This window comes from Python bivittatus, unplaced genomic scaffold (genome assembly GCF_059951505.1).
Source record: "Python bivittatus isolate LINGU-HERP-01145 unplaced genomic scaffold, Pbiv_v1 ctg000690_np1212, whole genome shotgun sequence".
Lineage (NCBI taxonomy): Eukaryota > Metazoa > Chordata > Lepidosauria > Squamata > Pythonidae > Python > Python bivittatus.
In genome coordinates, this window is record NW_028277096.1 from 7,446,486 (window position 1) to 7,460,873 (window position 14,388).

At 39.9% G+C, this 14,388-nt stretch overlaps 1 protein-coding gene across 1 annotated transcript; it reads left to right on the forward strand.

Annotated features, from left to right (window-relative positions):
• The first annotated feature begins 4,745 nt into the window (after positions 1 to 4,745).
• Positions 4,746 to 13,843, forward strand: ABHD11 (abhydrolase domain containing 11). Its single transcript, XM_007440765.4, has 6 exons — positions 4,746 to 4,905; positions 6,366 to 6,501; positions 7,854 to 8,027; positions 9,282 to 9,452; positions 9,982 to 10,163; positions 10,708 to 13,843. The coding sequence occupies exons 1-6, from the start codon at positions 4,784 to 4,786 to the stop codon at positions 10,850 to 10,852; spliced, it is 930 nt and encodes a 309-aa protein (XP_007440827.2). The 5' UTR covers positions 4,746 to 4,783; the 3' UTR covers positions 10,853 to 13,843.
• Positions 13,844 to 14,388: the final 545 nt, after the last annotated feature.

Below are 14,388 nucleotides of genomic sequence, written 5' to 3' on the forward strand. Positions count from 1 at the left end.
TCAGCAGAGGAGACAGGAGGGGGCATATTTCACTGAAGACTGGAAGCATGAAAAACAGTATTTTCAGAGAAATTCTCAGAAAATAATTTTCTGAGAGGTATCAGCTCATTGGTATCCTAATGGCTGGGTAAGCATAGGAACAATAATTTTGTATAAGTTGATGCCCCATTAAGTGGAATGCAAGTTGCCAGAAATCATAAGATTACTCTACCTGCTTATCCTAGCTGTTTGGCATCATTCTCTCTTTTTCTGCTGCCTCTCCCCACCCCACTCTTTGTTCCAGAAGAATTGAGAGCCATCGTCATACCCAGTCCATCCATGCTGTATTTCTGCACACTGAAAGGTTTCGTTCTTGCTTTGTTTTGGATTTACTCTCTGAGAAAACTCTTGAGTTGGAGCCAAAGAACTGCCGTTTTTTTTTTATTGGCTTTTAATTGCTGATGTTAAAAGAGTTTAGCTCATGATGTACTTTTTATGATAAAGGTGGGGCCTTTTGGAACAGGTTACAGTGTTTGATATGAGAACAAATGTAGTGTTTTATAATAATCAGAGGAATTCCCCTAACGTTTCTATTTCCCTTTCTGAAATTCCTGTGGCCCGCCAAAGCATTTTAAACTTAGGAAGGATGCAGACTTAGGATCTCTTACAAATAAGGAATAGTACATCAGTATTAAATCAACTTTTGATTTGATTCTTGTGTAAAGATATAAAAAATATATAACCAGGATCTAGACAAGAATCACCTCATCCAGTATCTTTTGCAAGAATCTCTGACGTGACTTAATAATCCATTAGTAGACAACTGCAATAGATCTGCCAACACACGATATGTTGGTGAAGAGGCTGAATGATAGACTAGGAAATTCTGTGCCCAAATCTCATGCAAGAAAAGTTTCTAAGCCTAACTCCATTCTATATTTTGGTGACCCCAAAGCTCCACCTGTTTTTTATGCCCTGGCGACGTTCTAACAAATCATTGGAGCTTCAGTTGCATCACCGCGGCCACCATCTTGACTTTTTTACCACACTTTGAAGACACCCCTGCTTGCAGGAAAGTTGGCGTATGGGAAGCATTATTTTGCATACAATCAGAAGCCTCTTTTAAAAAAAAAAAATCTAAAGCTAAGGCATTATTTAATGTTTTTTGCCTTTAATAAATAGGCGTCCAGATGGAATAGCAATTGTTGCAAACAGAATACAAATCAGCAGTGTAACGTGGCTACAAAAAAGGCAAATGCAGTTTTAGGCTGTATGAATGTAAGTATGATTTCCGAACCCCAGAAAGTAATAGTTCAACTTCTTCTGGTGTTAGTTAACACTCTTCCCAGCTGCCACCTTCAAGTAGTATGTCAGTTTTTGGCAGCATACTCTTAGGAGGATTCAGAGGCTGGCAACAAGGATGGTCGGGCTCACCAGGGCAACGAAGGACTGTTCTACGCAACTCACTTGAGCACGAAGAATAGGTTTGTGTGATTGCAACACCCAGAGCACATGACCGATACTAGGACAGGTGGAAGATACTTGGCTTGAAGCCAACTTGCTGCCTGGCTGCAGTTTAACTCTTCAACGGTCTTCAAGGACAATAGTTCTGATTGGGAACAATGATGTGCAAGGACAGGGAAGGAGCACAGGTCTCTGGATCTCCTGGATGAGGAAGGCCCCCGTTTTCCATGTTTTCTTTACTATCTTCTTTCTAAAAAGTTTGTGATAGGATCTTAATCATACTAAGGAGCTATTCTCCTGGTTCTGGATGGCTTTTCTGATTTTGCCTTGTGGATCAGATAGCAACTAAACAAGAACAGCAGAATGAGTCTGAAGATTAATGATTAATAGTTCTGCAGTGAGGTATAGTAGTTGTTTGGGTTCCAGCTATCTATTATCACTTATTATTTGTTAACTTAATTTTACAGGTTTGTTGTAAAAATAAAATGAGTGAGTGTATCAAGTGGGGGAGACATGTACGCTATTATGGAACCTCTTAGTTGCAAGACACATGCAAGAAATAGATATGGTTTAGGAAGACACATTCAGACATTCAGAAGCAATTTCATTATCACTATTACCTGATTAGGTTCACACCACACGCTAAAATCAGGTTAACAAAACATAAGCGCTGCATTCACGTGGCACATCATGCAAACAAATTATGGCTTAGCAGGATTGCTTGGCTAACACAACATGGTAAGACAGTGGCTAAATTTCCACAAAACATTGAAGTATAAATTATCTAACTTCATTTGAATCTAGTTTAGCATGTTGTGTGAACCAGGCAGCCTCTATAAACTTTCTACAGCAGGAAGTCTTGGGGTGGAGATTTAAAAATTTTGCTCTGGAAGGAGTTGGTAAGTTACCAACGACTAAAAGTACTAGATGATCTACCAATCACCTTCCACAGTTCCACAGTATAAGTTGGGCCAGTACAATGTGTGAAAATGTAGTGCCCAGCAAAATAGCTGATCTATGCAAATGAGCCAAACAATATTCCATAGGACAGGAAAAGAAATCCCTTTTCGTAGCTTCAGCCTCCAAAGGCTGCAGGGGACATTGCACCATAGTCACAGGTTTGTTTTATTTGATAAACAAAACAGGGGTATTAAGTAGAGGCTTAGTTCAACCTTTTAAAACCAGAAAGGAAAACCGAATGGCTGAATTCTGATGGCTTATGACTGCAATCATGGGATGTCAGGAAGCAAAAAAAAAAAAAGCAAGGTACCCGGATGTGACCTATAAGCCTCAGGATATTGAGGAAGATAACTCTATACCTGGATTAGACCCAAGATCTGACTACTTTAATACTCTCCTTACAATATGTATAAGTCGGCCAAATCCTTCCAAGAAACTTGTGAATGATCATAATCACTCCAAACACTGATATACTCTCACTGCACAGGTAGTTCCATTGTGGTGTCCTGTTCTACAGCTCTGATGATAAAACCTTCAAGTCAAGTTCAGCTCCTGGCAGTTACATGGACAAATCTATATAGGGTTTTTTTAGCCACGTTTTGGAAGTGGTTTCCCATTTTCTTGTTCTAAGATGCTTCTTTGATTTCCCAGTCTTGTCTACAGCCTAAGATTCCCTGGTGGTCTCCAATTCTAGTACTCATCAAACTCAAGCTTGCTTAGCTTCCAAGCTCAGGCAATAATTGGATGCATGCTGCCACCTGCTGAGACAAGCTGTTGCTATATCTAGTTTGTAACACCCTGTTGAATTAAAGAGGGGGAATTGGAAATAAAAAGTAGGATTACCACACCCTTAAATGTGGCTCTGGTTTGTAACTGTCACATGAAAATGGTAACACAGATAGTCCTGTTTGATAGTAGTACCAAGTCTTCAACTACATTATTCTGCTTGTTTGACCAGCAATTTTTATTTGCTTGAGTGAAATAAGAGGCGACTTCACTATTTGCTACTATTTCCTTGAGAAAGAAAGTCAGTCTAATTCCATATATTACTGTCAACAGTTCTGTGTATAGGAAGGCAGAAGGAGGAAGAAGTTTCTGTAGTTTCCCTGATGCAAGAAATAGCAAATTATAAAAATAAACAGGAAATGGCCTCTCCCTTGCTTGAAAACGAGATTTTGTGATGGCTCCCTTATTAATTTTATCCCATCCTTTTTTGTGTGTTTTTACAGTTTATTTGTAATTGCTTTTTATGCATTTATTCTTTTTAATTGTTGTACGCCACCCAGAGTCACTTTGTGTGAGATGGGTGGCTGTATAAATATGATAAATAAATATTATTAATATTTATTATACTACTAATCCAATCAATAAATGAATCTGGGTCATCTTAAAGTTAGTAAAAACATTTTTATATTTTATAGATATTAAATAAAACACAAAGCAAATAGCGTCACAGACAGCTTAAAGCCTACATCCATTTTTGTGGATATGGATTGGTCTTGCAATGCTGAGTGAAATGCTCAATGTTCAAATGCTTTTCTTTGCTAGAATGTCTTGCGCAGAGGAGATGGAGACTGAACCGGCACAGGGAGGAGATTCAAACAATCATATTTGAATTTTCCCTATCTCCCTAGAACAGCGGTTCTCAAACATTTTGGTCTCAGGACCCCTTTACGTTCTTAAAAATGAGAACCCCAAAGAGCTTTTGTTTAGGTGAGTTCTATCAATATTTACCGTGTTAGAAATTAAAACTAAGAAAGTTTAATATATTTATTTATTTGACTTCACGGACCCCCAGGGGTCCCTAGAGCACACTTTGAGAACCGCTGCCCTAGAAACTTGGCTGAGCTAAGCTACCCTCAAAAACCCTAAGAAGTTTACTACTCAGACGGGAGACTTCCAGGGAATCCCAGGGGTAAAAACGAGATTGGGAAGTTGTAAAATCTTGCGGAAGAGAGCAATGGCAACGCACTTCGGGACCGCGGTGTATTTCCCGACAGTCAGCAGGCATCGAGTTCAGTTTCAGAGACTTTATCTGACTTGGGGGGACTAACTTTGTTTTTAAAAAATTGGTCTGTATTCATCATAACGTTTTCCCGCAGATTTTCATATGTATTTTATAAGTATTATTTGAAAAAAGAGTTCTGTGTAGTTCCGAAATTTGATTCATTATCAACCAAACAAGAACAGGGGCACTCGTGGCTCCCCCTGGCGACACACAAGTGCCAGTGGGCATGTCCAACAAAGCCGGAAGGAACAAGACAAATTACCCTCTTCTATGGCATCGGATCACCTTAGCAACCGACCCGGCAGTGGATCTGTGGCTACGTCCCCTCGTTAATTTAGTCTTTGTCACCTTGGTGACCGCTACGCCCGCCCAATGATGCTTCGCGCTCTTGGCTTTCCGCGTTCTCCTTCTCGCTGGGCGCGGGCCCAGACGCTCCGATGCCGCCTCATCAGCCCAGTCCGGGAAAGAAGGGGTCTCGCCAGCCGCGCCATCATGTAAGAGCTCGGGAAGGGAGTGGAACTTGGAAAGGGGAGAGTGAACCCCCTACAAAGGCCCGGCCGGCGCATGAAGCCTCCATGTTCCCGGTTGTGTCAAGACCACGAGCCGGATGTAGTCATCATAGAGATGGAAAGGATAGACCATATATAAAATGATGGCATCCTAGTAAGCTCCGCTCTGTGGGAATCAGCTGTGATGGGGCAGCAGAAATGGTCTCCACAAAAGTGCGAATAAACCTGCGCTAGACAAGGGGAATAAAGCACCCCATGTTATTGCCATCCCCCCCTCAAATCCTGCTCTCCGCATCGGAGCAAGGTGACGCCGAGAGAAATACGAATGTGGGAGGGGGAATGCAGGTTCTGGATAAAGATGACTTGCTGGAACCCCGTAAACTAGGCCACCACCTCCGTTAACAAGCCAGCATATCTGCATTTCCAGCTATAAAAAAAAAAAGTTTAATGTCAGCCCAGCATTTAAGGGGCTGACATCAGCTTAAAACGTTTGAACTCATATGTCATCTCAAGGGAAACTTGCAGACATGAAAGTAGATAAATGAAGAGACATAGTAATAAAGCTCTTCCTTAAAAAAAAAAAACTGCATTATTTGTGTAGTTAAGATTTACCAACAATGCTTTGTTGCTGTTCTTACATAGTTTGACAGTTCAATATGATGGTGTCTGGTCTGTGTCAACAGGAAAAAGTAATGGATCTTTCATCATTGATTTTGGATTGATTCCAGAGACATTTTATGATCTTAGGGAGGCTTTTAGAGATTGTTCCTTAAAATGAAATTTGGTGCCCTTTTCCATAGAATTTGTGGCAGTGCCCAGCTATTTTCTGTCTGAAATACCCATACAAGGGTTACCAAATTTGGGCTATAAAAATGCAGAAGACCAGTAGTTGACAGCAAAGAGATACAGATGCAGAACATTTTCAGATGATTACTGTTTTAATTGCTGTTATTTATTGATTCTTTTGAAATGGATTTATGTTGAATGGTAAGCTGCCTCAAAGACTCCTGAGGGGAAAAGATAGAACATCATAACCAAAAGCTTGTTTGTGGTCTGTTTATTCTATCTTGCTGGTCCCTACAGAGACTACCAGATTTTGCAAGGAAACCCACAAGCAGGGCACAAGTGAAATAACTCTTTCTTACAATAGCTTGCCACTATCTAGTATTTAGAGATTGACTTCCTGAATACCTGGAGGTTCTTTTTAGCTAACTTGGCTAATAGCCATTTATAAATCTGTCCTTACATTAATTTGTCTTTATAATCTTTACAAACTGGGGCTACCAGGTCTCAGTTGAAAAAATCAAAGCCATGAGATGGCAGCAAAGAGTTAGAATTTCTGAATATATCTGCTACTATTTGCCATCTAGTAGTCATCCAGATTTTTGCAGCCCAGGTCTCTAGCCTAACCATTATCCTGTTCATAGCTTTTGTTTTATTTACAGGCCAGTGCCTCTGTCCTATGCCATTTTTGATGGACCCTCACCAGATCCTCCACTTGTTTTCCTGCATGGGCTATTTGGAAGCAAATCCAATTTTTCATCCCTTGCCAAAAAGTTGGTGCTCCAGACTGGTCGCAAGGTGGGTAAAAGATGGAGTATGGTCAGCTGGGGAAGGGGTTGCTGCTGGTTTGGAAGTCAGTTGCTGCCACTTTGAGGAGCCATTTTTATATTGAATAGGCAGAAGTTCTTCTGCAGGATTTTATATAGCTGAACAGGACATTTTAAAATATTTTTCAGTCTATCTCAGGTGAGCCATAGACCTTTATGTTTTTTTATGTAGCTCTAAATTCAACACTTCAGAGAGTCTTGGTTCTTTTCAGTAATGTCTCTTGCTACCGCTTCATCATGTCTACTATCTCATAAACGACCCCAAAACATTCAGAAGGGATTAAAAATCAAGTTGGAGATAGTGCTGCAGAGAAGAACAAGGGAAGTATATGTGTATAAGATGGATGTTAATGTATATAAGGAATATAAGATAAGGGAGGATGTTAATTAAGAACAAGGTGTTGAACCACAAGGCAGGTAAGTCATTGGCTACATGAGAAAGTAGAATTGGACTGAACTGAACTGAACTAAGAGTCATCTAGGTTTTCTTATTAGATTTCATGCTCTGAGACAACCTAATGAGTGCAAAGAATGAGTTTTCCAAATAATATTGGAAAGATTACAAGATAATAGCTTTATAGTCCATAATGCATCAAACCAGAAATACAACTTTTTTGTATCTAAAATAATTTATTCTGCTTTTTTACAACACTGAATCTGCAGGTTATTCTGCTGATTTTTATAATATGGTGACCTTTATACAAATCTTATGCAATGCTTGCTAGACAGCAAACTTAGCTAGGATATATCTTTTCCCAAGATTCAAAATGAGTTCAGATTGGGTTGGAATTAAAACCCAAAGCTCTAAATTATTCTCTTCTTTTAAATCCTGGCTGAGAGCAAAGAAGTTTATAATAAAACTATGCAAGAGAGAGATGGCCAGTAGAAAACCAGGCTTGGAAAATCAACCTATTTAAAAGGAGCTAACCTCCCCCTGCAAGACCAGGTTTGCAGCTTTGAAGTGCTCCTTGATCCAGAGCTGTTCCTGAATCTCTATGGGATGGAAGTAGTAATTAAGCTTTTGTGCCGTTTCCTCAATTGTATCTATTGCAACCATTCCTGAGGTGGTCAGACCTGATAATATTCATCTATGCATTGATGACATTATGTTTAAACTATAGACTACACAAATGTGCACTAAATGGAGTTACCTTTGAAGAGTGTCCAGAAGGTTATTGGAAAATTCAACAGCTAGGCTGTTCCTTGGTGCATCATAATTTCTTCATGTCTACACTGAAATATAGTTCTGGTAATTTAGTCAAAGTCTAAGTAAGGCCTCATCTTTGCCAACCTGCTGGTTTCCCTCTTCTCCTGCCCAGATAGGTGCTGACAGTAGATGCCCGCAACCATGGGGATAGCTCCCACAGCCCCATCATGACTTACGAAGCAATGAGTGCTGACATCCATCTCTTTCTGCACCAGCTGCATCTCAGTAGGTGTGTCTTAATTGGCCACAGCATGGGCGGCAAGACAGCCATGGTATTCACACTACAATGGGTATGCACTTCTGACCAGTTTCTTCTTTTAGTATTTTACTGTTGACATTAGAAGGACATGGCCTTTGTGGCTAAATGGGAGTTGATTATTGAGAGAGGAGGGCAAGCTTAGGAGGTATAAATATCTGATTACCAGAACTTTGTGTATTGGGGTGGAGGGGGAATGTGAATTTTGCATCCATGGCAACTCAAAGATTTGTATATAATAGATATCAAAAGTTGACTGTGCATTAAGGAATCCTGCCATAGTGTCAAACAATATCGTGAACAGACAACAGTTCATATTTTCTTTCGATAGCTAATACAAAAACAAATGGATCATAGAACAAATTGATCCAGAGTTCTCACTCAGAGCACAAATCAGCAGGCTCAGATTATATTTGGGACACTAAATGAAGACCTAGCTCTCTAGATAAGCCTATAATGCTAAGAAAGGTGAGAAGAAAGGGAAGAGGATGGGATACACCATTGGAAGACCTGAAGGACCAGGTTGAGGACAGATAATCCTGAAGAAGGTCTGTTTGTGCAGTTGCTAACAGACACTGACATGATGACACCAAATAAATCAATGAATTTAATCTCATTTTGCATAATTTGTTTCCACAACCCAGGCTTTTAAAAAAATATATTTTTGTCTGAAGCCACAGCATATAACATGTGCTTTAAAACACATTTCCTCTTTTTTTTTTAGCTACAAAGTCCCACACTTAAACAGTTGTACAAGCTCAAAACACATAGACAGATAGGGACTGAAGTACCTCAACATTATATATTTCAAAAATAACAAGAACAGCCAACATATAATTTTCTGGGGTGGGGGAGATAAGAGTTTTATAAAATTCAATAAATTTGTGCACTCACAACAGACTTGTAGGTAATTTCTACAATTTTTAAATATAACTTGATCCTTCCTCTTTTAGAGTCACTACACTCAGAAGAGCATGCTGTGGTACATATGCAGTACATGTTAGTCACGGTTGGCCCATTCTCCTCTGGGATTAGGGGACAGAGGACGTAGATTCTAGTCAGACCTAAGGCTCTGCATCTCTTTTTCTAAAATGTCATTCCCTTTCATTCTTACAATGTCTATGAAGGAAACTGATGCAGAATAACAATTTTTGTCTGATACACTTCTCTCTATCTGTCCCTAGCTTAGAATTCTTATCAGAGGCTAGGCTAGGGACTAGTGTGACAGCTCTTTCAGCCAATGATTCCCGGGACCTCTTTTTCTTTCCCCAAATTCATTCCTTTGCAGCCAGAGCTGGTGGAGCGCTTAGTGTGTGTTGATATCAGTCCTAGCCAAACGAAAGATATCAGTGGTTTTCAGGATTTCATTGCTGCCATGAGAGCAGTGGATATCCCTAGAGGTATTCCTCGTTCCACTGCACGCCGTCTGGCCGAAGAACAACTGCGCCCAACTATTCAGGTAAAATGTTTTTGTTGGAGATCACAAGTTACACATGCCATAAGCTACTTCTTCTTTCTAATGAGGTTTGTAAAAGTGTGGGACAAGGAATAGTCCTGATAGATACTGTTGTGATATTTTCTTCAAACAGAATATATCATTTTTCAGAGTTGGACATGTATAACCATCTGACCATATTAAAGAGACAATGTGTAAATCAATTTAGAGATAGTCCTTATTTAGTGACCACAATTGGGACCCACAACTCAATCATTAAGCAAAGTGGTCGCTAACTGAAACCATGACTGTGCTTATGATCTTACTTCAGCTTTCCTTTGCTTTAAAGACCTGCAAAGGTTGTAAATGTGAGGATTGGTCATAAAGTTACTTTCCATCACTGTTGTAACTCTGAACAGTCGCTAAACGAGGCAGTTGCTAAACAAAGACTACCTGTACTGGATTCAGTTTGAATTGAATGTACTTGCACAAAATAACTGCCCATGGGTTATGTTTCACATTCATCCCAGTGACTTTACTTTTTTCTGTGTAGGAGCCAACCATCCTCTACTTTCTACTCACCAATCTAGTGAATTCTGAGGACCAGTTTGTATGGCGTGTGAATCTAGAGGCCATTTCGCAGCACCTGAACGAACTCATGAGTTTCCCTGACTTCCAGACATCTTATCTAGGGCCTACTCTCTTTCTTGGGGGTTCCAAATCTGGCTATATTAGGTAGGCAATTTGGAGCTTCATTTAGAATAATATCTGCAGGGTTGCAGCCTGAAACCTGTTTTTACATTGCACATCAAAAAATTTCTAATAAATAGTAGAATATAATCTACATGTCCCAAAAGATAACTTTGCCCTGCTGAGTGTCTGCAGATGATGCTTTTGAACATAGGCATGATTTAATCTGAGCTGCATTTTGCCACATCTAGACCAAAGGTATTTTGTAAATTAATCATAGTCTGGATTCTGAGGCTGTTTCTATCATAGTCCCTCTGTTTTATTTTGATTTAGATTGCAGAATGGTCTACTATTTCACCTTGCTTTTTAGGAAGAGTTGAAATCACAAGGTCCTTTTTCACTGAGTTTAGTTTTTCACTGCCATTTAGTTTCTCTCTTTCACAGACTAGTCACATAATTTATATAGCCCAAAGCTGTTATTTTATTGTTATATTATATTGATTAATATAATTTATATACCCAAAAACTGTTACTCCAAGTAGGTAATTTTTCCTATTTCTTTCCCATTTCTGTGTCTATTCTTCTGCAGCTCCCATAACTACCCTGAGATCAAACGGCTCTTCCCTGATGCTGAAGTCCAGCATGTTCCTGATGCAGGGCACTGGGTTCATGCGGATCAACCCCAAAAATTCATCACTGCCATTTGCAACTTCCTTGCACTCCATCCGATCTAGTATTTCTAAACGGATCCTCACAAAATATCCTCTCAATATTGGAGGAATAGGAGTTTTCGCATTGATCTGAATGCCTTTTGCTGAATGGTCAGTTGGATAACTACTATTCTCCAGCTGGTTTTTCACCATTTTTGTAGTCCCTGCTGTCATTATCCTGGAAGTCCTGAGTCCTTGGTACGAATTGGCAATCAGAACCGTGCAGTGGCTGGAATGCCACCTACTCCATATATCTCCTTCTTTGTACAGTATTTAATATTAAATAAAATAGTGTTTGGTTTTAGTTTTAAATAAGCAATCAAAGCCTTGCCAAGGAACCAGAAATAAGTAGAACAGCTCATGTTGTTTCCAGAGAGAGAGAGAAGAGGAGGAGGAAGCAGCAGCAGCAGCAGCAGCAGCAGCAACATCTCCAGCCTCCTAAAGAAATGGAGGCAGTTTATGGACATAGTGCTGTATGTAGCTCTTGGCCTAATTTCTAAAGCTCCATATAAGTGATCCATTCAGCGCTTCGATCAAATTGCCAGTCCCTTCCCTGGTGATCTAATGCCTGGAAGAGGTAGAAGTGGGAGTCAGAGAATGAAAGAAAAGAGGGATGTCAGAAAAAAGGAGTGTCAGAAAGCAGAACTGTCTGGTCTCACCCACTTTTGGCTGTGGCTCAATCAACCACTCGCTCCAGCTCTGCCAATTATTCAACGCAGACTCCAGGAGGTTACTCTTAATGGAATATGTCTTCAACAGAGAGGTTTCCCACCTCTGACCTAAGTGAGCAAATAGATATTGAGACCCTAGGAATCTTATCCATTTATTCAACTAGATAGCATCTGCTAAATAAGATAATCCTCTCCTGGTTAACAGAATTCTGGTCTATGTACATATCTTTAGTTATGTATTATTTATTAATTTATTTAATATCCTACCAAAAAACGTTACTTCAAATATTGACAAACACCACACTGACAACTCATTGCTCCAGGTGAGGTATAGATTTCACCCTCCAGTGTTTCATAATGGTTCAACCAGCCCCCAATCCATAGTTCTTGATGTCTTGATAACACTAGACATATAATCAAGAAGGAGATAGGCGTCTTTAGACAATACTCCTTTAAAGGTGATTGATCCAAAGTAATAACAATCCAGTCATAACCAACTCTTTAGGTTACTGCTGGTCCTTGAAGGTGAAAGAAAGAAAAATTTCAGCTATACACCTTTGCTATTGTTTGGATTATTCACAGGCTTTTAAATAGTGAATTATTTACTTAATGCCTATTTTTGTACTTGCTGTAACCCAGGACCACTTTTGAAAGAAGGAGAAATCTAAACTAATCCACGGCAAGGAATTTGTGAGCAATCTGCACACTCAGTATTTGTGATATTCCAAATAATGAGAAGGAAAGGACTTCTAAGGATTATAGTGGTTTGGGTAATGACACATAAAATTATAGCAACTTTCCTTACTAGTGTGTGTATGCTGTTCTTATGAATTGTTCTAAGCTGGAGGAGCATCCAAGTGAGGTGTTTAGTGAGAAATCACCGTGCTTAATTCATTCACCTTTTGCAGATCATCAACATGACTCCTGCTGTCTCCTGTCCTTGATTGTCCCCATCTTCTGTAGTCTTTTCCACCAGTTGCAGACTGCCCAACATTTTTAGGAGAATGGGCTGGCCCAATGTAAGGTTCAAAAATGTTTCCCATCTCAGTCTTGGAAAGCAGCAAGACCTCTTCACTGCTTTTAAATGGCTCCATGCATGTTATAGAATTGTTGCTGTTGTTATTACTAGATCATTAGATTTTTATCCTGTCTTTTTTATATATAAGACAGCAAACATAGATAATACAGTACTCCTGTCTCCTATTTTCCTCAACAAGAACCCTGTGAGGTAGGTTGGGCTGAGAGGGAGTGACTGGCCCAAAGTCACCCAGTCGCTTTTCATGCCTAAGGGAAGTCTGGAACTCACAGGCTCCTGGTTTCTAGCCCAGCACTTTAACCATTACACCAGGCTGGCATCGTGCAGAAATCTCTCCTGTGCAATGAGTCTCACACTCTTTGCAAACAGTGAGCCCTTTACAGGCTCAGCAAAAGGAAAGGAAAGCCCTGTTCCATTTTTTGGGAGTGTGAGGAAATGAACTTCTTAGGTGGTGTCACTGTCTTTAAGAAGTGCTTGGCAACTTCAGTCCCACAGAACATATCAAAATACTAGAAATCCAGTTTTAAGGTACATTTCCTGGTTACCAGCTTGTTCTGAACCTGACTCAAATATTTTAAAAGTAATAGTACTTTAAGTATTTTAAAAGACCTGAAGAGTTGGGATCAGAACTCTATCTCAGTCAACTGAAAAGGAGGGCAAAGGGTACAAGGAAGAAATATTTTTCATCTTGATGTGGCAGTTGTGGAATAAAATGCTCCCAAAAGGCCATCTGGCCCCATCACAACAAACTTTATCATTTTATAACAGAATCAGTACAGTGGTACTTCGGTTCACAAACTTAATTCGTTCCACGATTCTGGTTGTGAGCCGAATTGGTCGCGAACCAAATCGAATTTCCCCATAAGGTTCAATGTAAATAAGGTTAATCTGTTCTGAACCATATGTATTTTTTTTAATCACAAATATATGAAACAAAGTACAGTACAGTACAGTATGAAGAGAGAGAACACTAACCTTGAGGTGACACCAAAAAGCTTCACAGCAAGTGTCTGTCTGTGACCGCGATCTCGCCTAGAGGAAGCCATGACCACGTGTCAGAGCAGAGAAGATGGCCACGGGTCGTGTTCGTCACCCGATGCGGAGTTCGCGAACGGAAGCAAAAATTTGCGAACGGTGCTGTTCGTGAACCAAATTAGTCGTGAACGGAAGCGTTCGTGAACCAAGGTATTACTGTATTTGTTGAGCAGCCAATTAAACAATTAACTGTTAATATCGTGGCTGTTTTCTTGGTTTGTAATACAGTTTAATTTATTGTATACATTTTTTAAAAGTCAAAGATTTGTTAACCACTTTGAGAGAGTATTCAAATCTTTCATCTGAAGATTTTTATACCTCCCTCCCTCCCTCCCTCCCTCCCTGGTTTGCAATCTAAAAAAGAATTGCATAAAAGGCAGTGAAAAAAGCAGGGAAGAAGAAAACAGCAAACATCCAATTCCGACTGAGAGCCAGGCATTCTTACGATGTCAGCTGAGATGGAAAGAACTCGGGGACAAGCCAGATTTTTCTGCAGAGCCAAGGGAACGGCCCAACTTTCTGCATTTCCTTTGCTGCAGCCTGGTAGAATAGCTGCTACCAAATGTGGCAGGTCCACCGAGCTGAACTTTTTCAAACACAGGAAGCAGGAGAGAATCATTTTGAATAAACTAATGTTAAACATGGAGAAAATCTTACCTATGGGGTCACTAAGAGTTGAAAATGGTGGTGCGTAATCAAACATTTAAAGCAAATCAATTTTGAAGCACGAAGCATGCTTTACTTAGCCTGCCTGTGCACCTGCATATGTCCTAGAAGCATCGTCTTGGAGGAGATACTGCCAGTTGCACCCTCTGCAA

What these genes read in the sequence shown, in the direction of transcription:
- ABHD11 (XM_007440765.4), top strand. Translation starts at nt 4,784, where the DNA reads ATGATGCTTCGCGCTCTTGGCTTTCCGCGTTCTCCTTCTCGCTGGGCG. An exon ending in TGCTCCAGACTGGTCGCAAG is followed by an intron (nt 6,502 to 7,853) that starts GTGGGTAAAAGA and finishes CTGCCCAGATAG; the next exon opens with GTGCTGACAGTAGATGCCCG. An exon ending in TCCAAATCTGGCTATATTAG is followed by an intron (nt 10,164 to 10,707) that starts GTAGGCAATTTG and finishes ATTCTTCTGCAG; the next exon opens with CTCCCATAACTACCCTGAGA.